This window comes from Toxotes jaculatrix, chromosome 9 (assembly GCF_017976425.1).
Source record: "Toxotes jaculatrix isolate fToxJac2 chromosome 9, fToxJac2.pri, whole genome shotgun sequence".
Taxonomy (NCBI): Eukaryota; Metazoa; Chordata; class Actinopteri; family Toxotidae; genus Toxotes; species Toxotes jaculatrix.
Genome location: NC_054402.1, coordinates 24,181,619 through 24,208,410, shown reverse-complemented (window position 1 = coordinate 24,208,410; position 26,792 = coordinate 24,181,619). Strand labels below are relative to the sequence as shown.

The 26,792-nt window shown below is 41.7% G+C and overlaps 1 protein-coding gene across 3 annotated transcripts; it reads left to right on the top strand.

The window, feature by feature from the left end:
• The first annotated feature begins 1,523 nt into the window (after positions 1–1,523).
• LOC121187627 (alpha-2-macroglobulin) lies at positions 1,524–26,792 on the top strand. 3 transcript variants are annotated; one of them, XM_041046958.1, is made up of 36 exons: positions 1,524–1,749; positions 3,124–3,304; positions 4,246–4,402; positions 5,453–5,505; positions 6,494–6,514; positions 7,270–7,438; positions 7,556–7,640; positions 8,498–8,618; positions 8,704–8,818; positions 8,905–9,014; positions 9,515–9,670; positions 9,796–10,032; positions 10,200–10,263; positions 10,538–10,683; positions 10,790–10,939; positions 11,321–11,581; positions 11,785–11,875; positions 12,154–12,298; positions 13,344–13,569; positions 13,854–13,980; positions 15,090–15,211; positions 16,352–16,403; positions 16,801–16,884; positions 17,001–17,177; positions 17,762–17,843; positions 20,489–20,645; positions 20,819–20,893; positions 21,636–21,801; positions 22,132–22,328; positions 22,439–22,654; positions 23,096–23,214; positions 24,331–24,421; positions 24,592–24,660; positions 24,851–24,956; positions 25,413–25,454; positions 26,038–26,792. In XM_041046958.1, exons 1-36 carry the CDS (start codon positions 1,667–1,669, stop codon positions 26,058–26,060), a joined length of 4,476 nt encoding a protein of 1,491 aa, XP_040902892.1. In that variant the 5' UTR covers positions 1,524–1,666; the 3' UTR covers positions 26,061–26,792. The 3 variants fall into 3 exon arrangements, with proteins under 3 accessions (XP_040902892.1, XP_040902894.1, XP_040902891.1); XM_041046960.1 differs by lacking the exon at positions 12,154–12,298 and adding an exon at positions 11,955–12,093; XM_041046957.1 differs by having other exon boundaries at positions 11,785–11,887.

Genomic DNA, 26,792 nt, shown 5'->3' with positions numbered 1-26,792 from the left:
TCCCTCGGCTTTGTATTTCAATCACTCACCTCTGTCTGGTTACTGGGTGAATCTTGTTGTTCCCAGAAACACAGGTAGGACTACTTCAGCCCATCTTCCCACAGGATCCTAATGTTGCTAGAGGGAAGTGGAGGTCACTTATGTCAATGATGATAAAAGTGAGGTTGTGACCCCAGGGCTGTTTCAAGTGTTTTCTTGTCAACCACCTTCAAACTGAAAGACTGGGCACTCCATCAATTTTACTTACTCTAATCAACATGCATTTTGTGTATCCACACGTTGAGTGCATCTGCAAATATTTTAACTAAACTAACTAATGTCCCTGCTGTTTATTTCCCAAATCCATGTCCACTACAGCGTTTGCTATAAAAAAATAACACGAGAGAAAACACCACAGCTCCCACTACATAATTTCAGTGAAGTGAAAGTTTGCACAATAGAATCAACAAACTGTGTTTTGTTTATTTTCCCTCCTTAAATAATATTCATTCAACTTAGTTTCACTGCACATTTTCCCCCCAGTCATCGACGGCCCCTCTGCAGTTGCTCTGTGACCCCCAGGGGTTTCCCGCCCCACACTTTGAGAACCACTGGTTTAGCTCAAATTTAAAATTAGTGTATGGTGAAAATCTTGCTTTAAGTACCCTGTGGATGCTTTGACCATTGCTAATGCAATGGAGATACAATGGAGAGTGTGTCCCTGTTTTGCTTGATCTCATCCATGCGTGTGCATGGACGCACACACGCACGTACAAGCACAACCACACACACCGTTTTCACATAATTCCACTGCCGGTAATGCACAAGAAACACAGTGTGTGTGTGTGTGTGCTCTCTTTCAGATAGATTAGATGTGGAATAAAGGACACTGAGCATGTAGAGAGAATTTTGACTGCAAAGTCATTATCATACCTCCTCTAATTTCAAGAAATGATCCGGGGGGCCTCCATGAAGCCACTCAGGGCCCCACAGACACATTGGGGGCCACACTGTAAAGAGCCCTGCTTTGAACAGTGCAGGGGGATCCAATTGTGGGGGGGTGTTTCTTCATATACCTGTAAGACAATGAGACACAGTCAGGGAAGTCCAATGTGTGTGAAAGCTTATTACACAGAGAAACAATGGCAGGGAACAGGGAGAGTGTCTGACTGCGGCCTTAGGAGAAGTGTTACCTCTGTTGTCTTCAGTACTGCCTGCTGCGGTCAGGACTGTCGTTGCTCAACTGTGCTGAAACTGCATGGTCACCAAGCCTGTTTCACACAATGTCTCCTGTATTTGCACCTTCCCACCTACCCACCCTTTTGCACCCCTTTCTGAATTCTTCAGAAACCGGAGGAGTGGACCGCTGGCAGCAGGCAGGACTGAGTGATTCAGCTTTTGGGAAGTGAAATACTTTTGGGAATAGGGAGGAGGCTGCAAAGGTCCAACGAACTTGGGGGGGAGTGACTCAAATGGAGGAGGTGGCGGTGGTTTGGGGGTATAAACAGGAAAGCACCGCCACCGCCCCCACCGTTTGTGCAACTTTGTGTCCTGCACATTCGTCTCTCTCTGAGTCCGGCCCGCATTGGGGGGGTAACAGACTAGAAGTGCGTCCCTGTGCTCCGGTGCAGTCCGGTTCGCTAGTGTTGTCCCGCTGCTTGCAAAGCACCAACTCAGCTCTGCAGACATGACACCTGTCCTCCAAATATGTGCTGTCATCTTCGCATCAGCGCTCCTGCAAACTGCGACACCAACCCGCATCAATGGCTCGTAAGTAAACAGGCTTTTCATCAAAGTGCTGCATCTCACGCGGTCTGAAAAAGTTTGGTTTGTGCGTCACGCCAGAAGACGCCATCTACACGCGCTGGTTTTTGCAGGAGCGGCAGCTGCACCTGATTAAGTTTAGAAAAAAAAAAGTTGCAGTGTTTTGGTTGATTCATGTTGTAGAGTATTGTTGAATGTTTAGTAACGACGATGACATCGTCTCTCTGCTGAGTCCAACAGCCCAGTTGTTTTGATACTGTTATGCAATCAGTAGAGAAGATGTCCCATCAGTGTGTGTGCGTGTGTGTGTGTGTGGCAAAGTCCCTCCATCTGCTACCACTTACCACCATCTGATTAATAATCTGCTCCTTTCTACTCATGTTATCTGGACAAAGTGGAACAATGAATTGATGAGAGTTTATTTGGATAATCTGCTGTATGATGATAATCTGCTGTATCATCCATCAAAGATTTTAAAGATATGGGGTCAAACAGATGCCTTGCTTTTTATCAAGACCTTGGTTCTCAGATTAAAAAGAAAAACCCACTGTCTGTGATATTGATTTCCATTCTGATCTTTATTTTAAAGTACTGAGTGTAATGTGCACCGTGGTCATGGTGACTCGAATGCCTTTCATAGCTTAGTATCCAATGACTTTTCATCACCATGCAACTTCCTCTCTGGCAAAAAAAACGGCATCAGTATGCTCAACAGCACCACCCAAAACTCAGTTAAATGTGTCCTTTATTTCTCATTGGCAGCAGCAGGTCCCTCTGTGCCTACAAGCCAACCAAATACTGATGTGCAAATGTCTTTTTAAGCGGTGGGAGAAGTAAATCCAACATAATTATTACTATCAAACTGCACCTTTAAATCAAAAGTAAAGTTGAATATCTGATATTTTACAAATGTAGTGGCATAAAAAGTTGTTTATTTTTCTCTTATATGTGGTGCAGTAGAAGTATAAAGTAGCATAAAATGGAAAAATCCATGTAAAGTGCAAATGCATCAAAACAGTACTATCCATCTTGCATATTTAAACCTGCAGTAACTGATTTAGCAGCAGCAGAAACAAGCTGTGAACACAATTTAGACAAATTATCACTTTTCAAGTAGATGCAGCAAGTTTGTGAGGATATAGTGATCTGTTTACACTCCCAGCAGACATGGCGCAGTCTAATTTATGTGGAATCATTTTTTCTAGCCACTTGATTAATATTTTGTCCAATATTCACTCTCCTTTTAACTCTGCTTTGGTTTCCACCAGTTCCCCAGAAAAAAAAATATCTGGGTCTTAAACTGTTAAATATTCCAATATGTAATACCAGTTAGCTGCTGATGCAATGTCCTTTTTTTTTTTCTTTTTCCTCTACCTGCAGTATTTTTGCAGTGACTGTGAGCTCCCGTATGACAGGAGGTAAACAGGAGACCCTGTGTGCCCAGATGCACGGCGTCTCACTGCCCACCACCATGAACGTCTCCCTTGAAATGGGCTCTACCACGACCATGATCCTACAAGAGAATGTCTTACAGGACTTTTACCGCTGCATAAACTTCCAGGTCTGACTCAACACATGCAAGCACAGTTTGGCAACTTGCAGACTAGGCTGTGATACTTCACTTTAGACAGTTTTTAAATATTTGTAGTGGTTAAATGCATCCACGATGTTTCCAGGCACGGTGTACTTTCCTCTCCTCACACCCTAGCTCTCCATTAAACTAATGGCACAAATCCTGCCGTCATTATGTACCTAATTAACCAGGCGGCGCCGTGACTGACGCTGTCAATGCCAATGGTTCTCTGTAAATTACTGCTCTGCTTTCTGTCACACCACTGGTTGCTGTTATGCAACTTAGAGGCATTGCTACATATTGATGTGAAACAACCCGCTAACCCCAATCAGCTCTATGACAATAGCACTTAGTTTCACTTCGTTCCCCAGTGTTTGACCCCGTTGCAGGACCGGTCTGGAATTTGTTTATCTGCAACTAAACAAAGGTCGCTTTCTGCCAGAGGCCAGCTATGTACCTGCATTCCTCTGGAAACCATCCCCTGCCCCCTACTCTCATTCTCACAACACACACACACACACAAACACACACACACACAAACGCCCCTCACAAATTTTGGAAGTGGTTCCAGTTTCTGTTATGTAATGGCAGCTCCATTAGTAAGTGAAAACATATGCTGTACAAGTATGACGGCATCCCATAATTAACCTTGTGTCATGGAAGAGGTCTGTTATTGCTCAATATCGGACGAGCACAGATGGATTTGCTTCCAAGCAGTTATTCTATAACATTATAGCTGACAGATGTTTCAAAGCAAACACCACTCCAAAGAAGGAAAATGAGAAAAAAAAGTGTTTGTCAACTGGGCACAAATTATGGTTCTGCATGAGGTAAAATTGAAAAGTCCTCCCTTCCTTCCTTCCTCTCCTCCTGAACATTCAAATGAACCATGGTCCTGTCTGACAGATGTGTGTTTTCTGATATTGCAGGTCCCTGTGGTGCTCAGCAGAATCGTGGCAACAATTCGTGTCGCTATTCAGGGCCAGGTCATGGGCATGGTCGACAGTACCAAAGTTGCCATTGAGCCTCCTACTTTTATCCATATCATTCAGACCGATAAACCCATCTACAAGCCTGGACAGACTGGTAGGTGTCTAAGGTTATGAATCTGAATCGGAATAATTAAAACTCTGGCACTGTCCACTGGGAAGATGTTAGAAGCATTAGAGCATCCTGTGCGGTAGAACTGGTAATATCTCTGCTGCAGTTGTACAGTTCATCTTGCTTATATTATCCTCTCTGCACTACTTATCAATTCAGCTGTGCTTGCACAATTTTGGACTACTTCATAATATCTGCATAATGCTGAGTCACTACTTGACAACTTTAGGAATTATGTCTATGTTCAGCCCACAGAAGAATGGTTCTTGGTGAGGCTGTTTGTAATCTGAACCAAACAAAAAAAAATTACAATGCAGATTGTGTTTTTTCCCTTAATTTAGCTGTGTGTTACATTTGGCATTATTAATATGTTATTGCTAAATTAACTTGATCTTGTTATATTTAGGGTTAGGGTTTAAAAATTTTTTTGACCCTGGTTCAGCAAACGTGTCGTCTCTATCCTAGACCTGGCATATTAGTAGTATTGGTGTTTCTTTATTGTCCCATAAGACTATAGCATGTGTCACGAGACCCTTTCTAACAGGTAAACACCCGTGTTTCAAACTCCATGCCCCCAGGGCGTAACAGGGGCTGTCATTCAGAACTTTGAAGCCTAAAGCCCAGTCTGAAATAGCCCTGATGACATCTTTAGGGGTTACTCCGTGACGAGCGACAATTTTACACATTAAAACTGATGGTTGGTTGTTACTACAGCTCAGTACTTTACCTGAACGCCTCCTGAGTGGACCCACATGGACCACCAGAGCTGCCGCTGCTGATCTGCTAAGGTGTTGCTCTCACTATACCTTCTGTAGACACGGTGTTATCCGTATGAGGGGACTGAAGTTAGGAAAGCTAGGCCTCTGCAGCTTCAGCTTTAACCATTCTTTATCTTTATGGAAGTTCAATACTAAATCACTAGAATGTCCCTAAGACCACATTTCTCATTAACCAAAAACTGTTGATGAATACTTCTCTTTTTTCTGTACAATAAATTGATGGTAATTTTTTTTTCTTCTTCCTTTTTCATTATAGTCCAGTTTAGAATTGTCTCCATGGATACCAATTTCATCCCTGTAGCTCGAGTGGTAAGTTTTATTTATTTTCTTCAAACTCATGTGATATTGTGTGCTATGTGTAATAATTCCAACCAGTGAACTTAGTAATCTGGTGTGCTTTCTACTAAGCAGCCAGTGAATCTGACGAGTGAGGTCTATTTTGGTTCAGGAGAGTGGGAGGTGAAAGTAGGGCTGTTTGTTGATTTTGAAGACAGCGTGGGTGTGAAGCGCTGTGTGGAGTAGTGTGATAAACATGCTGTCAGAGTTCATTTGGCACACACTGCATTTGACCCAAACATCTGAATCAATATGGGCTTGAGGCCTTTTCCGTTTGTGTTCAGAGACTGAAAACACAACTGCGTGCAGTGACTGTGAAATCCATTCAGATAAATCACATGATGAAGGTAGCTTGCTAGAAAGTGGTAAATCCCATCAGGTATAACGAACATTTCAAATAGTCTCAACATTAAAGTTGTAATCTAGAAAATCTGAATGTTTTTTACACACTGTAAGAGCGTATCACACATTATGCTTGTTTTAGTGCTTTATCTAAGATATACTAACAAAATATTTGAACCCAAAATGTTTTGTCTGCAAAATTATCAAATGAAAATATTCTACATGTCTAGTCAATCTTTTTATTCACATTTATCCCACAATTTTCCACAGACTCACTAATGAACTATTTCAGTTTCTGTAAAAGACTAAGCTGCCCAGTCCCTCTTCTGTTTGTTTATTTAAATAACTTTCTCTGCATCAAAAATCTTGTTATTGAAAAACTGACCACATCATGATGTTTCCTCTGTGGACATAATAATCTATTATACTGGAATTATTGTACTATTATACAACATTATCATAGTGTAAAAAGACATTTTCTATTCTTAAAAATAGATTAGAACGTGGACACACTTACGGGAAACTTCACAAACATACTCTAATTGTATATTGTGCAAATTCTGTGTACTTCTAAGCAGCTTTTACAAAAATGTTCTGCTGTTGTTTCTTTGGTTTTCAGTACAAAGTGGTGGAGCTCCAGGTAAGGAACACTTCAACTTGTTGCAGCTTATTTGCAAACTAACTCTGATGTAACACTGATAACTAGTTGCTTCTCTTCTTTTTAAGAAATGTTTTATGACATTTTTGTCTTTATTCGATAGCAGACAGTAAATGGGGGGGGGGGTAAGACAAAGGTCCCTGACATGAATCGAACCAGCAACATTACAGTTATATGGTATGTGACTTGGTTAGCAGTGAGAGCATGTTTATCTGCAGCTTTAGCTTCTGTAGTGCAATGCATTTCCAAGGGAACAGTGAGTGGGGGAGGGCGTAGCAACTCGAGGGATATTTGATCAGATAGTCTGGGGATTTAATTGATCACTCAAAAGTGGGCGTGACTTTTGACATATGCACACAGAAACCAAGGATAACATAATTAACAAACTTGGAAACATTTAAAGGTGAATGGGATACACACAGGTAATCTTACACAGCTGTAGTAATGTGTAATTGTATGATATGTGCTGTATTATAGATCCTTTTTTAAATCCCCTCTATGTAGGATTTTAAAATGTTTGATGTTTGTTGATTCCTAGTGTTCCTAGGGACACTGATGAAAGGGTTCTACCTGCTCTACCAGCTCTACCTGGACTGCAACAATTTACACCATGATTTTCATTTTTCTAACAACAAATCCTATGCCATCCGCATAATTTGATATTATAATCATGTGACAAAAGAGGCTTTAATGTGGATGCAGCAGCCTTCAATAAATGTCTTTTTTACTGTTTGTAGGATCCCAATTCAAATCGCATTGCCCAATGGTTGAATAAGCCCATTGTTAGCGGCATCCTTGATCTTTCCCACCCCATGATTCCTGAGGCAGTACAAGGAAGCTACACGATCACTGCCTCAACGGACAAGGGAGAGCAAATATCCCACAGCTTTGACATCAAGGAATACGGTCTGCTGCAACTACATCTTAAAAAAATACCGCTGTCTCACATTTACCAAAAATAATGAGTTTGATCTGTGTAAATTTCCAGCTTTAACATTTTTGACTCTGTTTCCTTGGCTTTAGTTTTGCCAAAGTATGAGGTAAAGATTCACCTGCCCAGTGTGATAACCATCCTGGACAAAGAGGCAACGCTAAAGATTTGTGGAAAGTGAGTATCACACTTAAAAAGAGCAGACAGAGGTTAACAGTGGCACTGATGTTTAGAAGATAATAAGCTATCATAATAAGCCATTTATTAAAGCCAAACTGAAAATTGAAATCTCCTCACTTTTTGTAAAAAGAAACATAAATTATAATGATACTGTTGCTACTGTGCATTTTTTCTAATTCCTTAAGAGGATAAAGCCATTTTGGGAAGCTTCGAGACTCTCGAGTTTCCCATGGCAGTGGTTCAGTGGCAACAGTACCCATTCCACATACCTTCACCGATGAGCTACCATGCCCCTCCTCCATATCACCTTCATAATCCTCCTGAGCGTTTAGAGCAACCTTGGGCAGTTCTTACAAACCTTGTGAGCTTGCTCTTGCCTTCTTGACCACCTCCTGGACCTCCTTCCAGCTGGGGTCCTTACCACTGAATTCCACGTTTGGTGTAGGTCGGTTGATCAAGGACTCACAAGATCTCAGTCTGGAGCTGTCCACTGCACTTCTGCTGTAGCAGCTGTTTTGTAAACCTACATGGGTTCGCAAGAAAGGTGGATCTCTTCCTTGTGTCTCCTTCCCTGGCTCTGCGAGAACATTAAGGGGATGTAAGGGGATCTGTAACAGTGCAGAAAATGAATGTTATTTTTAAATTTCATTTTTTGGGAACAGTACAAAGACAAAAAGTACAAGAAAGTGTGTGTGTATACACTCAGCAAGTTTTAATTTCAGTTTGACTTTATGCATTACCTCAGCATAACCTAAAATGGTTAAAGTCAACTAAACACCCGCCGTCTTCTGTGAAAAAGTCTAAAATCAGGATCAGTTTAAAAAACATTTGTGTCCTTGTGTTCTTTCCTGCAGATACACCTATGGAAAACCAGTTCTTGGTTCAGTCAAAGCAGTATTTTGTAGAAATGCCTTCCGGTTTTACTGGTATTCAAGTGCCCAAGAAAATGATCTCTGCAAGACTTATGAAATGATTGTGAGTATTCCAGATGTGAGTCCTCTTTCACTAATTTTGTTTATGGTTTGAATTTTAAATTCACACACTTGTTTTTATCTTCTAGACGGATAAAAGTGGTTGTGCTACACAAACTGTAAACGTGACACAGTTTGCCCTCAACAAGAACATGTATGAAGACAGTTTTGAGGTGAATGCTGAAATAGAAGAATATGGCACAGGTAGGTTGACTGGATGGCAGATACAGTTCATTGAGTAATCAGCAGCAGTTCCTGACAAGCTGTGATCTGTGTTTATTACCATCTAGGGGTCATTATTAAAGGCAGTGCGCAGACCAGCTTCAACAGTCACATCAGGACGGTCACCTTTGAGGATGTACCTGCAGCGTACAAGCCTGGCATTCCATTTGAAGGAAAGGTAATCAGCCTGGGAGCTATAGCCGAAGATGTATGCTTCCTTTTTATACTTGCTAGTGGGGGCGGTTCAAGGGACTTTTAGGCAGTGTCAGTCGGTTGGCCCGCTACTTTAGTCCAGACTGAAACTGATTTCCATAATGTTTCATCATTCATGGACACCACATGGTGAATCCCACCGACCATTATTATCTCCTGACTTTTCTCTAGCGCCACCTTGAAGTAGACATTTTAAAGCTTCTGTTCATATTAGGCAACGAGACAGAAGTTTAAGCTTGGTGACTGTATGTTTCTCACTGAAATGCTCTTGATGTGCACTTTACTTTTTGACTTTTTATGAAAGAACCAAATGCCTTCAAATGCAGTTGCTCATTCTTTGTACTGATTGTTCAGTGGGAGAGTTTGTGGCCATACAGGTCAGTCACCTCACTGAATGATGATGAAGTCTTGTAACATCTTGAAAGTGTTCAATAGGTTACCTTCTATTTTCTGACTTGTTTGCAGGTCAAAGTGATCGGACCAGACAATAAACCTGTTGCCAACGAACCAGTGTACCTGTTTGCTGGTGAATCAGAAAGTATAACCCTCACTACAGGCACGAATGGCATGGCTTTGTTTTCTCTAAACACCTCCCAGTGGAAGGACACTGTGACTCTGAAGGTTGGTTACTGCTCTACATCTAATTAAAGAAACCTTACTTATATTCTAAACAAGTTTGTTTAGTGTTGTTTCCTGGTTGAGAATTTAAGGCTTTGACCTTTGGCCTGTCACTGCTTTGTCAACAGGCGAGGTCTACAGAGACGGAAGAGACCGAACCATATGTGCGCAATTTGCGCAGACCAGAGTACAGGTCGGCCCACCGCCTCGTCACAGTGTTTTACTCCAAGAGCAGTAGTTTTTTGAAGCTCATGCACATCAACAGGAAGCTCTCCTGCGACAGTGATACAGCCATACGCGCTCAGTACATCATCCAGGGAGAGGAGCTTAAGAAGGGACAGGAAGTCCTTGACTTCTTTTATCTGGTATGTGTTGTGGTGTTTAAAGTATGCCTTGTTTGTACTGACCTGGACCTAATTGTTTAGTTTACCGTGTTTAAAAATGGACATCGAAGCACTTCTTCCTTTTTTACGTGAGAAACGTGCACAAATAAATTTCTGTGCCTGCACTGTCTTTCTTTCTTTTTCTGTAGGTGATGTCCAGAGGTGCAATTGCGCAGCACGGCCATGTTCCAGTGGCTGTTCAAGAGGGAACTGGTACAAACTAATGTTATTTGAACTAAGAGGATTTATCTTAAAGCATAAGTTTGGTGATAATCTATATTTCCCTGCCCTGATTACCATGGACACATCCATTGCAGTATATGTTGTCAATCCCAATGGCAATTAAAACAAATAAATAAATAAAAGAATGTGCACTTATATTGTTTTGTTAGCAAAATGAGAAAGTATATTTTATGTATTTATATAATTATGTCAAACTTTCACGTGATCTTTTTTTTTTTTTGCCTCTCTGTGTTTTGTCCCTTAGTCAACAAAGGAGAGTTGTCCGTACCACTCCAACAGGTGACAAACCTGGCACCCTTTGCCCAGGTGGTAGTTTACACTGTGATGCCCAGTGGAGAGGCTGTGGGTGACAGCCAGGACTTCCCCATTCAGCTCTGCCTCAATAACAAGGTAGCTTATTAAATTAATCTTCAAAGCACCAAAGATATAGGCATTTATCACGTTATCTAATCTGCTCCCAAACTAATCACTCTCCACCTTGTTGTCCCCTATGCAGGTGTCTCTGAAGTTCTCCTCTGTCCAGCAGCTCCCAGCAGAGACGTCCACACTTACTCTCCAGGCTCACCCAGGCTCCTTGTGTTCTGTCAGAGCCATCGACCAGAGTGTCCTCCTGCTGCAGCCAGAGCAGGAGCTCACTGTCGACTATGTACGACACCGACCCTCAGTGCTGCTTTTACCCACATTAACATTTGTACCTGTACTGACGCCCTAACATGGTGTTTGTGTTGGCATAGCGTAATGCCCTGAATTCAGAAAGAGGAAAGTGGAAATAGTAATTTATCCACAAAACACAAAACACAGTCAGGCCTGAGCCTGTACTTGTGCCAACAGCAATTATTGGCGCAAGTGTAGCAATTAAGGTTTGCTGAAAGACATGTACATTCTGCATGTTATTTATCTTTAGGCCCACTGACTTTTTCAGGTACCCACTGACACACAGAAAGCAGTGATTGTACTGACCCTATTTTATCACTGAATTTAAGTCTGCTGCAGTTTTTTTTTGTTTTTGTTGTTGTTTTTTTTGCAGGTATACAGTAAGCTGCCTTTAGAGAAGTTGTCAGGATACAGCTATGACACTGAAGACACTGAGCCATATCCCTGCTTCCCTGTGCCAAGGCCAGAGCCTGAACTTGAATCAGGACCAGACCCAGAGCCTGAACCAGAACCAGAACTAGAACCAGAGCCAGAAACAGACGTTATCGTTAATGTGCAGGCAACTCGTCGAGTAAAGCGCTCAGTCTACTTTGGACAGGGCAATCAGAAGAACGATGTCTACAGCATCTTTAAGGTAGAAAACTGAGTTTGATTGGCTATTAAAGAACAGGTTTCTGGAGATATTGGCATTGATTGATAATATGTAGTCAGTTGTTGTTTACTTATGAAAAAACATCTTTTTTTGAAACAATTTACATGAGGTATAACATTGTCTTCTGTGTTGAGATAAAATAATGTACGGTATGTCTTCATTCTCTCTCTCTCTCCCCCTTCTAGGAAATTGGAATCAAAATTGTGACAAACTCCGATGTGAAAAAACCTTATAACTGCCACGAAAGGAGATTTGATACATATTATTATGATATGGGTACGTCTGATGGTATGTCCCTTGTATTTCCCATCGACTGTCCATTCCAGTGTCCATTGATACAAACTTTATTTTATAGACATAATGATGCTACAAGGCGGAGACATGGTCACGGATCTTGCTTTAGAAAGAGGAGTGAAAGTGAAAAATGAAGTTATGGTGAAGACTATTAGAACATACTTCCCTGAGACCTGGATCTGGGACCTGGTTTCTCTTGGGTAAGTTTAGTTGTATAATTAATTAATTTTTTTTTTTTTTTTGTATCCATGTGTTCCTAGATCTCGTAGACTCCCCTGTTCCCATGGCCTTCAACATGATGCCACAGAGTTCAGGTGTTTCACTGAAAGGTAAAGATGAGGAGAAGAAGGAAACCGTCAGGACATTCTTCCCTGAGACCTGGATCTGGGACCTAGTTACTGTGGGGTAATGATGATATGTCCTATAAAAAGGATCAAAACATTTCACATTTTCCCTATTTTCAGACATGCGTATTTTAAAGACTGGCAGTACGAACAATACTGAGATTCTCATCATTTTTTTTCGTTTGCCTGTTTTTGAATTGATTAGCTATCACAGTCTTTAACATGTAGAAAATAGTGAAAGTGTACATCACAGTTTTCATACATTCAGATGTTACCTTGTTTAGTCAGACCAACAATCCAAAAGCATTCAGTTTAAACACTGACCAATATTCAGCATTTAACAGAGGAAAACCACAAATCAGAATACAGAAGAAAAAAAACTTAAATACAAAAATGTTGTGTGTCCAAAAACCAAAACAGTTCTAACTTTCACAGAATGTTTTGTGTTTTATAGGACCTTATCACTCACAGTAAAAAGCTGATGGTCAAAATAGGTTCTTCTGGGCCTTTAAATGTTGGTTTCACCCCTGATACATTTGCTATGTTTTTGCCACTTTACGTATCATGGAGTACAGCACTTTTATGTACCAACAAAATTTTCTGGCAGTCAGTCTGGAGCAGACATTCCTAGATGAAGCCTCCACATGACCTCGGTGATCTCCTGGCTTTTTGCTTCAGCACCATGATGAGATTAACATTTGTGGTTTTGACTGAATGTCTGGCTGTTTAGTTAAGAAATGTTTCTGCCTCACAGAGCTGCTTACATGGCTATAGAGTCTTAGCCTCGGTGCAACTTGTGATTTGGGTGTCCAGGTGGTGGAGGAGTGAAGTTCCTGTTCACCACCGAAGACACAGTTTTGTCCTGCTCTCTGACTGACAGAATTAGCCACATTGGCACATTTCAGTGATATTTACTGTGCAGTCTATCTCCCCAGAGGAGGGAGTTTCCTTCTGCCCCACAGGCCAAACCACGAGAATTCTCACCACGTGTTACCACTGACTGTCATGAAATTTACTGAGCATAGTCATATTTCCAGTCATCACACTTTTAGGGCAACTCCGTGCTACTTGAGGTTTTTAATATGCCTTCTTGCATGTTTGTACAGAGACAGTGGGTCAGCCAATGTGGAGAAGACAGTCCCTGACACCATCACTAAATGGGCAGCCGGAGCTTTCTGCGTCTCCTCTGTGGGCTTTGGCGTGTCGCCTAACGTTGGACTCACTGCCTTCCAGCCGTTCTTTGTCAGTCTCACCTTGCCCTACTCCGTCATCCGAGGGGAGGTCTTTACACTCAAAGCCACCGTCTTCAACTACCTCTCCAAGTGCATCATGGTAAATTACAGACGGAATTCATTTAAAAAGAATTTGCAAAAGTATGAAAAAGTAGCCTATGAGTACAGTTCATTTGACTTAGATGTCAGCTCATCAAGTTGAAGTGATATGAGACATAATAATAATAATAATAATAGTAATAGACATGGGAGAAATTAATTGAGACATGTTAACACACATTGTGTCCTACATACTTAATATATTCGGTATATTTTTCATTTTTCATATATATTTCAGAGGCTGAGTTGTGATCTTTTGTATTTTTTTTCCCCTCCTGTGTGCAGGTGACTGTAACACTGGCTGATTCAAAAGACTTCACCTTCAGAAACTGTGATGGCTGCCAGTACAGTGTGTGTCTGTGTGGAGAGGAGAGCAGGACCTTCTCCTGGATTGTTACTCCAACCACCCTCGGTATGAACAGATAGCTGACCAGAACCAATGCAGACTCAATTCCATTCATTTTAGATATAATTTATTTAGCTTGGTCCGAGCCCATTAAGGACTTGAAATAAAGGCATGAGTAGGAGTAGTAGTAGACTTTGAATGTCTGAATGCTCTTCTAAAAAGGCTTTTCAACCTGACATAAGACGGTTCACAGGTAAAATGCATTCTCAGTGGAACTGTTTTAAAATAATTATCTACTTTTGTTATTATCTGTGCAAAATATCACTTGTTAGCTTCAGTTCAAAAAAACGTATTGGCGTTTTTTGTTTTTTTTTTTAAACTGATTGAACACTGTCTCAAACAGTTTCAGCCGGTCACAGCTCTGGGCTTCCTGCCTCCTCATTAGCACAGAGACATTTTTCAGTTGACTGTTATTATTGTCACCAGTGTCATAATGCAGATTTCACATCTTCAGGATCAGGATTAAATACTGATGTTGTTTGTTCTGTCCAATAGAATCTTATCTAGTTTCAGTGACAAAGATCAGACAGAACAGGCTAATTAATCTCTATTAGGGGCACTGACAGCTGTTGCATCTGCACTGCTGGAAGCAAAGAGAGGCGGCTGGTGTTGTAACGCTGGCTGGTCTGAAAGCAGAGGATTTCCATCAGCCTCCATCAGCCGGGATGGAGATGAGGCTCTTATGAATGTCAAATTGCACTCCTCTAACTCCCCCTTAGAGGAATGCTGACAATCACTTGTACTAACAAGTCAGGTAGTATCTCTGACGAAACACTCAGAAACCTCTCCCTCGGGGGGTGATCTGTACTTGTCCTCCGTGTGAAGGATTGTTGGCTGTGAAGGAAGGGAGGAGGGAGGGTGTGGGAGATGGAGCCGTATGGGAGAGAGGCAATATAATAAGACAACAAATAGGGATTAATGAGGGCAAATAAGACAGGAAACAGGGAGAGGAAGTGAAACACAGAGAGGAGGGATGGAGGATAATGAGTTGGGTTGAGGAGCAGATGGGAAGCTATTTTGCCTCCGTATGCAAAATGGGATTGTGTGGCAGAGCAAGGGAGCGTTAATCAATACACCCCTGCTTCCAGAGTAAGAGTATGTTTGTGTGCACACAGGTGAGGTGAATCTGAAGGTCAGCGCTGAGGCCCTGAAGACTGACGTACTGTGTGGCAACGAGGTGGCCACCGTCCCTGACACTGGCCGAATCGACACAGTGGTCCGCACCCTGCTGGTGCAGGTCAGTGACTGTCAGCTGTGACACATCAGAGTGGTTTTCATCACAGACGAGAGTTATAAACGTAACGTAACATATGCATATGAATATGCGTTATGTGTAAAACAGAGAGGAGATGTAAAATATTCCTAGAGAAACAAGGATCACTGTTAATGTCCACACTAATATTAGGGGCCTGACTCATTCCACATACTCTGATCTTCCAAATAACCTTTATTATGAAAAACCTGTCATAAAATGTAAATGGGATCTGGATTTACACTGTTTCTGTGATGAAACAGAGTGGAATAATCTACTGGAACAAGAGCATCCTAGGACATACTTACAATGTCTCAGGCAGCATAGATTAATTACATTAATAGATGATAGTTAAATAGTGTTGTTTAGTGTTCCAATTCAGTGTTCACTTTGGTTGTTGACTTAATTAATTAAGGAGCATTTTTTTGGACACCTGTACTGACTACACTGGACATGTGAACATGATGAACTTAGTATTGAAGATGTCCAGTAAAGTTACAGATCCCCATTGTGACTTATCAGAACACAAAGAAAAATATTCACAATGCAAAATGAAAAAATCTTAATATTTGAGTCTGTAAAAAAAAAAAAAAAAAAATCATAAATATAACACTCATCATTAATCTTCATCAAATGATCAAAATTGTCATCCATGTACTTAATCAGTCCTAGCGAAAGAACATTTACAGATAATTCTACCAGTTCTCTTCAGTCTTTAGCCACTAAAACACACTGGGGACATTTTATATAAACATCTCTGACAGCCTTTTTTTTTTTAAAACCACATTTGAAATGAACATCTCTGGAATGACTGAGCCTTTACATGTTCCACTTCTTCAGCTGGTCTGAAAGGTACAGATTCCATTTGCACTGTTCAGTGCTGCCATAGGTGTTTGGGCGTTTTTGTTTTACAAACCAAAGCTCGGAGAATGTTAGAACCACAGTTGTTTTCATTTCGTTTGTACTGTACATACACACAAAATTGTGTTGGTTTTTACAATCCGCTACTTTACTGCCGTGGTCCTCCTCTCTGATAGCAGCATTTTTGGCTGCATCACCCCCAGAAATGGGTAATGAAATCTATTATTCGCTAAGGTCATAATTTCCTTTGTCTCTCTCCACAAGGCTGAAGGAACACCACAGATGGTCAGTCACAACGCTCTCCTCTGCCCTGCAGGTGAGCTTTCACAGACAACCTGAGTATCAGCGGCTGTTTTCTGAAAGCCTCAGGGTGAACGGCCGTCTTGACCTTCTCGTTCAGAGCAGTCAGTCTGTCAGTCTGTCACAGAGACCTGTGTCGGGGACAAAGTTCTCCCAGATGTTCAGTACTGATCAGTTCTTGTTGGCTGCACATTTGCTTGTCAGTAGTAAATGGATGGCTTGCAGTGATTTTCCAACCAGACATTGCACAAGAGGACCAATTTGGTTAGCATATCTATATGGTCTATATCTATATGGTGACACATTGAATTTTAGCTTAGCTTTTATCTGTTCTGTGGACTGGAATGTAAAGTACCTGTAAGCTTATTCCTTTTTACCTGTGTGTCATTCACCTGTTGTGCTTTCTCTGCCAGAGGGGCCGGTGGAGAAGAAGATCTCACTTCTGATGCCTGAGATGTTTGTGGTTGGATCAGCCAGGGCCTCTGTCTCTGTACTTGGTTAGTAACATTATTATTTTATTTATTTATTTTTTTTTTCTTTTGCCATTGAGTTTGCTGTGTGCAGGGTGGAATCTTAAGAGTCTCTCTTATTTTTTATCTTTTTGCTTCTGCAGGTGATCTGATGGGCCGAGCCATGAAGAACCTGGACAAGCTCCTGGCCATGCCGTACGGCTGTGGGGAGCAGAACATGGTGCTGTTTGCACCTAACATCTTCATCCTGAACTACCTGAAGAGCACTGGTCAGCTTACCCCGGAGATTCAGAACAAGGCTATAGGCTTCCTGGAGAGCGGTGAGCCCTTAGGACTGTCTCTGAACCAGTTACTGTGTGTTCTCATCCCATTCAGGATGGATCAGATGTAGAAACAGCTGGAGGGATGACTCCCAGAAAACACTGTGAAACATGGACACTACTTTCAGACAGCAGACCTGTGTCTGACATGGGTCAAATCAACATGAAGTCAACCCACGTTAGACCTATTTATATGAGACAGTTGTCATCCTGCTTCTCACTGTCAGCACTGAATAATTTACCAGTTCAACAAGGCTCCACAGCGTCTGACCCTTGACCTGGGTTTAACCTACGCCACTGTGTCATGTCTGAATGGGGTATCAGATGCTCTGTCTGACACTGGATACTGGATATTGCATATTGCCATTATATAGATTATCACCTCAATATTTAATGTTTAATAAACTTTCAACAGCTGCATTTAACTAAATGGTTTCATTCAGTTAAGAATATAATTGGGGAAAAAAAATTTAAACTCCATTTATGGCAACTACCATTAGAACTATTTTGATATGAAAGGAGCTCCCACTTCTGGGGGCGGTCTTATCTAACTGTGATTTCCTGTGTGTGTCTGTGTGTTGTAGGATATCAGAGAGAGCTCAAATACAAGCACGATGACGGTTCCTACAGTGCCTTTGGAAAGAGTGACGTGTCCGGAAACACCTGGTCAGTAAAAAATTCAGACACTTGGCAACACGACTCTAGATCAGTGTACTGGCTTCATTAAGGGGGCCTGTAAGTCTAAGGTGGGACTTGCACCAGGTTCCTCTGATCACTCTGCCTGTGTATAGATCAGAGCTGAGGAGGGAGGTGTCAGTTAAAAGACAGGTCCTCTTGCCCTAAAGGGGAGTTTTAATTGCACGGTCTGCTCAGTGTTTAAGGAGGACTCCTCTGACGCTGATGAACTCACAGGCGTCGTGTGCACTTACATCTCCTTTTGCAAAGACACTCTGATTCCTATCAGTGTAAAAACATTTTTCCTAACAACAAACAGTGGATTTGCAAAGACATTAAGGGTCTGATATGTAAAAGGAAAAAATGCATTTAATGAATAATAAAAAGTATAATAAAGTATAGTAATAATAAAAGTGAGGGCTTAAACAAAGGAGGCTGAACTAAGGTGTAAGGATAAGACTGAGGCAGAGCTCAGCAGGAACAGCGGACAAGAGAGCCTGGGAGAGAATGAAAACTGTGGTAGGATCACAGAATGAGGGCAACAGGAGAGACACTGGACGGTTTTAATTCAGATAAAGGTCTGACTGATGAACTTAAGGTTTTTTAAGAGCCCAGGACCTGATGATATCTGTGGCCAGGAGCTGAAAACTTGTGCAAGCCAGCCCTGTAGCACCTTTAAGGATATTATTACACACTCTGAAGATTCAGAAGGTCCCCAAGCATTGGAGTCACTCCATTATTGTCCCTGTACCTAAGAATAATATCCCTAAAGTGCTAAATAATTTCAGGCCAGCAGCTTTTTGTTTTTAGAAAGTCTCCACCAGCCCCACTACCAACTTTCATCAAAGGAGTTGATATCAATAATCATTTTAAAAGAATACTAGTTTCTGTTTTATAGTTCACAAATGAAATTACTGTCTGGGTTCACCTTGCTTGCACCTGTCAACAGCAACTTTTTTTTTTGAAGATATAAATACCAAAATAATAAAGAATCAGTTCAGGATTATAAAACACATGGTAACATTGCAGTTACATTAATAGTTATAGAACATTTCAAACGCTTTGCTGATAAACTGAATATTTTCAGCTCAAATCTCACACTTCATTTGATGAGAGAATAAAAATGACAAGTAGACGTAGGGGGAGTTGGACACACACACAGTGTGTCCTCTCTGCGGTTTGGCACCAGCAAGCATCCTAATAATTTACTTTGTGAGGAACCTGCCAGAAAATATTAATATTTTCATTTAATGGGCTTAAAGAACAGTGCCTCAGGGGATTTAACAAACCCTCTGCTGTTCTGAAAGGGTGCTGGGCAGTTTGTGTGTGGGTGTGTGTGTGTGGTTGGGAGAAACTGGGGCTCTCAAGTGTTCAATTACATTAGAATTCCATCAGGATGCTGGATGAAAAATCACTGAACACAGTGATGTACAACTTTGCAACTTTTCACTAAAATGTGAGCAAATATATAGATTTTTTTTTCAGTATTTTTTACATGAACAATGGGTCAGAGGATTATGTTTGAAAGTGAAAGGAGTTGCTTATAGAGACAAGCCCAGATATTTTTCACCCGACTCTGTGGTTCTACTCACTGCTGCCAAAACTGCAGACAAAGTTAGTGACAAGCTCGTGGAGCTTTCAGCGGCCAAACAACCACAACTTCTGTCTCAGCGTTGGTGGAGACCAAAATACATCAGAGCTAAAAGGTCACTGAATATTGTAATCCACATCCATCGTGCATGATGGCTCCTGTTGCTCTGAGGCTTTATAAGGTGATAACACTTCATGTCAGTGGTGTTTGTTTGTTTTTCTTTTGTTTTTTGTCTGTTCCTAAGTAGCCAACAGTAATTAATGCAGCTTAAAAGCTGTGTTAACCACAAAAATAAGACCATGTGTAATGTAGAAAGGAAATCACTCACCTTTGCTGTTTCCCTCCATTCTAATGAGCATGTTAGAATCTTTTAGGTTACTGCTTTGGTGTAGCAGCCAGCCAGCTGTGTTTAAGCCTCGCTGCCTTAATCAGTCTGGTTTTCAGCCACAGTAGCACTGTACACCACCTGCTCAGCACCAAACAGCAGACAGACAGACAGACAGACAGACAGAGAGACAGAGACAGACAGACAGAGTCAGTGATGAGCTGGTGATCGCAGTTGAGCATTTAGCAGCTAAAGAGCCAGATATTTTTCAGGAGAGACCAAACCAGAGCTAAAAGAAGAGCAGATATCAGACTGAATTCCTCAAGAGGACAGAAACATGATGCTGGATGTGGGAATAAGGAATTGTTTGCTAACATACTGAAGGCGGTGATACAGTGTGTGTGAATTTGTGAATACAGTCTCCAAATCTATGGGATGTGGATATTTAACTTAAAAGGACCTTTGCTGCGTCTCTGTCTGCTCCAGCTGTCATTATTCTGCTGGGCTTGCGTGCAGCTCACAGGAATATAATTGTGTTGTTGTATATGAAACTCAGGCCAAGCGCTCTGTGTTAGTGTGAGACAGGAGGCTGTTATGTAATTGCCCTGAAGCTGGGTTCATTTCAGGGTTACCAACACAGGAACACGTGGTTAGATTTATTTTCTAAAAAAACGTGTGTGTGTGTGTGTGTGTGTGTTCACATGTATGTGACCTTTCTAGGCTGACCGCGTTTGTGATGAAGTCCTTTGGTGGGGCGAGACCATACATTTTTGTGCAGCCCAAACACATCAAAGATGCAAGGAGGTGGTTGTCAAAACACCAGCGACCTGATGGCTGCATCAGATCTGTTGGAAAACTATTCAACAATGGCATGAAGGTAACGACAGCAAACATAATCTATGCAATTATGTGTAGAGGACTGTAATAAAAGAGTAAGACAGTTTAATATGAGGTTTGGCGTATGATCATTACATGAACAGAAACGCATTCGATGAATCTGAGCTGGTGCTTTGCTGACTGTTCCTACCATGCTGCTGTGTTTTACACCAGGGAGGAGTGAGCGACGACGTCTCCCTGACAGCCTACATCACTGCCGCCATGCTCGAGCTGGATGCCAACGTCACGGTGAGTCCTTCACAGCCTCCCATGTTCATCTCAGACCTGTATGAGCACTTGTTGCTGCAACTGTGAGATGTTCACAGGTCGAACTCAGTACTCGGTCCCCATTTTAAATGTTTATTACTTCAGTTCAGTTCATTTTATTTACATAGCGCCAAATCATAGCCTTGAAGAGAACCTGGCTCATGGTGGGCGGCCGTCTGCCTTGACCGGTTGGGTTGAGAGAGAGAGAGAGAGAGAGAGAGAGAGAGAGAGAGAGAGAGAGAGAGAGAGAGAGAGGGAGGGAGAGGGGAGGGGGGCAAGAGGGGATGAAAGAGAATTTGGTACAGTGCAGGTTTCATGAAGACAGCAGGATTAAAAGTAGTGAGAGGACAGTAGCATGATTAATAATAGGACTAATAGCAATGCAAACAATAACAATAAAAGAACTAATGATGGTAAGACTAATAGTAGGAATAATAATAACAATTAATGAGACTAATAATGGGGGCAGTAGATCCACAGCAGCAGATCCAGACTCTACAGCTCTGAGGGCAGATGAACCTGTAGAGAGCGACAGCAGAAGAGAAGAGAGGAGAGGAGAGAAAGAACAAAACAATGGGAAAGGGAAGAAGTTGAGTTAGTAATGTGTATTAATGGGATAGGAATGAGAACAGACAGAGAGAGAGAGGAGCTCGGTGCATGATGGGAAGTCCCCTCAGTTGTTAAGAGTTCTCACAGTCTCATCTTTGTCTTTGGTCCCTCACAGGATCCCATAGTACAGAGGTGTCTGAGCTGTCTGAAGGAAGCTGTGGCCAGACAAATGGACAACCTGTACACCACTGCCCTGCTGTCATACACCTTCACTCTGGCTGGAGACGAGGACATGAGGAGCAAACTCATCACAAACCTGCACCAGAGGTCTAACACACAGGGTGAGACAGTGAAACCATCAGCAGTGTGTGCACTCCTGGCTTTGCAGCTGAAAATGTCCAAAGCAGTCGACTTTAGTAAGACTAAAAGAAAGTTGAAAGAACAGTTCAAGTCAGGAAACAGATGTAAAGTAAGAAAAGAATAAATAAAGAAAATGATTTTATTTAGGGAAACTGGTAAAAATGCAAAACTAGAATTTCTAAAACTGAAACTGAAACATTAAGACAGCCTCTGAAATACACCTTACACTGTGTAAATCTGTATCTGTACACATTTATTTAACTGAAGTGCCCAAAGGTAGTTATTGCTGACCTACTAATGGATGATTCCAGGGGGCGCCCGTCACTGGGACAGAGCAGGGGCCTCTGAGGAAGGCCTGGACTCTCTGGAGGTGGAGATGACCTCCTATGTGCTGCTGGCTCTGCTCTCTGGTCCAGCCATGCCAGACTTTGGTTTGGACTACGCCTCTGGCATCGTTCGCTGGCTGGCTCAGCAGCAGAACCCATATGGTGGCTTCTCTTCCACACAGGTAGGACAGACCACACACACACACACACACACACACACACAGGTGGTTCATGGGAAACTTTTAACCCTGAATCGACTCTAAACGACACGTTTAACCTCCCTGCTCTTCAGGACACGGTGGTGGCCCTCCAGGCCCTGGCTAAGTATGGAGCTGCCACCTACAGTGTGGAGGGCAACACTGCAGTGACAGTCACGTCATTAGGAGGCCTGAACAAAGAGTTCACGGTGGATCAGAGCAACAGGCTGCTGTACCAGGAGGAGAAGCTGACTGAGATCCCCGGAGAGTACACTATCAAAGCCGAGGGACAGAGCTGTGTGATGGCACAGGTACAGTCAGTCACTGCATGGGCCCTGGACAAGGTCAACTCCACAATATATGAAATAGGAAAGAGGGAATACAGTGAAAGGAGGAAGGTAACAGGAGAACTTACAAAGAAACATGACTGAAATAAGCCAAAACATAACGACAGAACACTGAACGATCTGCGTTCACAGCGAACAGGCTGTGATGCACTGTGCGTTGTGACCATCATTAGTTTAGATTCGGGTGTAGCCTTCTTTCAGGGAGCTTGAATTCAAAACGCTGGGTGGAAATCAAACCCCTGACTTTGGTAGTGTTGGTGCCTTTCTCTACTCACTGACCCACACAGGTCGTCTTCAGACTACAGTCAGTGTGAGCTGAGTTTACGTAGCTGCCGTCTTTATCAGTGCTGTGTCACTTCAATCTGATATGTCGATGAGTGTTTGTGACGTTACGTCTCTCCACAGATCTCCATGCATTACAACGTCCCCCCTCCCCCAGACTTCACTGCCTTCAACATCACCAGTAACACCATGGCCAAGTGTAATATCAGCAGGCCTCAACTCATCCTCTTTGTGCATGTCAGGTACTCGTGTGTGTGTGCGCGTGTGTGAGTGTTGACATACAGTGCAGATACAGATCAGTAAGATAAGACTTTATTGATCCCACAGTGGGGAAATTTACTTGTTAGGCTGCTCACAAGAAAAACTGAAAAACTGCTGATTGTGTTTTTGCTACCAGGTGTTCTGAGTGTCGCTCAGGTTCAGGTTTAGGTTTCAGTTTCTGTTTCAGATTCTCTTTACCGTAAGTTCTTCAGGTTCTGAGCTTCAGCACATTCAGTTTGAAATCAAATCATGGATACTACACTGAAGTGACAAGTCTCAGCTTTAATCTGAGTTGGTTTACATCAATGTAGAAAGAAGTGTGTGGGAGGAAGATCCATTGAAGTTAGTGACTGGAGTTTTTAACCCAGTAGCTGCTTTGTATTCTCTCCCACACCCTCAGCTCCTGCTTGGTGTGGGGTCTCTCTGTCTTCAGTCTGGTCTTCAGAAAGGTCTTCTAGACTATATATCTATAATGATTTTCTGCTCATCCACATGACCTATGCTCTACCTCTAACTGTTGATATCTCTCTGAGAGATTTTTGCTTTTCATCGCATCTCATTCTCTTCTTCACTTGCTTCATCACCTCTTTACGCCTCATACTGACGGACAACTTCACCTCAGTAAACCCTCAACATGCAAGCTCTGCATGAGCGAACGTTCAAACGATACACAACTGTCCAAGAAAAGAGCAGTATCTCACACACAGCTTCTTTCTATACTGATGTAAACCCGTTCGAATGAAAGCTTAGAATCAGTACTGTCATGTTTCATGTATCCATCATTTGATTTCAAACTGAATATTTGAAGCACAGAGCCTGAAGAACAAAAAAATGTTTAACTGTCCAAATGCTTACAGCATTAGAACAAGAAGAAAGAAATGTTAAACCAGACTAAAAGTCCAGCTTCTGAAAAGTTTCAGTGTAACACAAATAGAATTCAGGTTAGGTCAGCTGAGGACCAGAGTAAAAATACAAGATTATAGTATAAATAAAATATACTGAATGCCAGAACACATTGCTCATGAGAAAACAACCAGTTCTCTGGTGGATCCTCAGCATGTGAGTGTCTTCAGCATGTGCTGTTTGACTGTTGGCAGGTACCAGGGCAGGAGAGAGGAAACCAACATGGTGATCATCAACATCAAACTGTTGTCTGGCTACATTCTGGACGAGAGCTCCCTGAACCTGGTCAGTCATCCAACAGAGACAGAAATTTAAACAGCAAACAGCCGGCGACATACTGTTTGTGCTGGTCTTATATCAGCCTGCAGCTTCTGCTGGATGATTGCGTTACATGCTGCAGTGGGTTGTTGATATGTGAGTGTATTGATTGCAGTCTGTGCTCTGTGCTGTTGTAGCTTAAGAGGGACTCCTCAGTGAAACGTGTGGACGTGGAGGAAGGATTCATCAACATCTACTTAGACGGGGTAGGAAGCACTGCCTGAATCCACTTGGGGGGGGTAAAGGGGGGCGGGGGGGACTCTCCTGTAATATTAGTACACCTAAACAAGTAAATATTCATAGGTTATATCTAAACATGAGGTAAATAAATATTAGAGTTGAACTGATTTTCATTAACAGTCTGCTCTGTGTGTGTGTGTGTGTGTGTGGTTGCAGCTGAAGAAGGATGAGACAAAGATATACAGTGTGACAATAGAGGAGGATCAGCCTGTCAGGAACCTGAAACCAGCTGTGGTCAAAGTCTACGATTATTACCAGACAAGTAAGAAGCTCATCAACATCCTCTCACACGTTTTTTTCTTTATGTATCTGAAGTTCAGTTTTCTCTGCCACAGGTAATAAGCACAGTGGCTTCAGAAAGTATTCAGACTCCTTCACTTTGTTCACACTTTATCATGTTGCAGATTCATGTTAAATGGATAAAACTGCATTTTTTTTTTTTTTTTTTGCCCATGAATCTCACTGACTGTTCCCATCCAGTCTAAGAGAGCGTGAGAGGATCTAACAGCAAGAATAAGATGAATGAGATAAACTGTCCAGATGTTTCCACTTTGTCATTATTGTTACTGAGTGTATCGATGGGCAAACACTGTGAAGAAAGTGAACAGATCTGGATGCCGTCTGAAGCCATTGCTAATGTTTGACCTGAGAGTGACTCAGCTCTTCTCACTTTCCTCACACTTCTGTATTTCTAATGATTTCTTGTTTGCATTTGCAGGTGACGAGGCAGTAACTGACTACACATCCCCCTGTGCAGAGAGTATGTAAAATGTCTCAAAGCTTGTAGTGAAATAGTTTGATGTCTTTCAGCTGTCTTATCGTTTATCTGTTGTGCCAGAATTGACCAACCTTCTTATTTAGCACAGCACAGGTGTAAATAATAGAATCAGTGAAGGCTGAATGCAGCCTTACTGTCACTCTGTCATAGTTTAACATAGAGACCTTGAATCTCTAGAGTTTAAAGATCAGATTTTTAAAATTTGTCTCAAAACAATGCACAGTGCCCATAGGTTGGAGGAGTTACAAGATTGTTACACAGAATGAAATCAAGTTAGCAAGGAAATTTTTTTTTGAAAAAAAAGTGAACCTTTGATTCAGTAATGCCACAATGGTACAACTATAACTACTCAATAACACCAACATAACTGCCATGAGGTCTGCTTATCATTTTGTTTTCCAAAACGTTAGTATCCCATTTGTCTTAAAGCCAGTGGATAATTCATATGGAATTTAATCCACAGAACAGTGAGAGTGAAGAGTTTCCATTTGTATAAGAACAGTGGCTGTGAATGCAGATGAATGTGTGTAGTTTAAAGGTGAATAACAGTTTCTCTCCTCTCCAGGTGACAGCATCAACGAGCTGTAAAAAATCAGTTTGGGAAATCCTGCAAAGTCCCGACGGGACTTCTGTCAGTTAGAAGAATCACTGTGCTAAAGAAAGAAACTTCTAGATGTTTATTTTCTTAGTGTTTCTTTAATGTTTTTTTGTTTGTTTTGGTTTTTTTTTTTACTCCTTTTAAACTTTTTTAGCTGTTTCATGGAGTGAATCCCACTTTTGTGTAATTTTAGGAACAAATTTTGACTTTTTTTTTTTTCTGTTTTTGTTTTGCTTCCTGTTACTTGGTGTAGGCTTGTTCACGTTTTCAAATGATAACTGTTAGTGATGAACAGATGATCAGTTACTGAGCAGCAGCTGCTGCTGCCTCTCCTCAACACTGGAGCCTTCACATTATAACCCGCTGAACTGAAGAAAGACAGAGCTCTGTAACAGTTTTGTTTTTAATAGATTTGACAAAATCCATATTATTCATACCTGAAAGTGACGCATGAGACGTACAGGGTACCAATAACACAGTATGGTCCAAGTATTGATTCTGAGTGTGTGTGTCTGTGTGTGTGCGTGTATACGTGTGTGTGTGTGTGTGTGTATGAAACAGGAACTACTTTCTAGAAAAAAAAAAAGTACAGTCATCTGAGTGCTAGGTGAGTTATTCTGTGTGTGTTCTGCTGTACCAGTAATTAAAAAAAGGTAGAGTGATACATCACTACCATACAATTTCAAATGTAACTGACAATAAAATTTCTAAAATGACAAAAA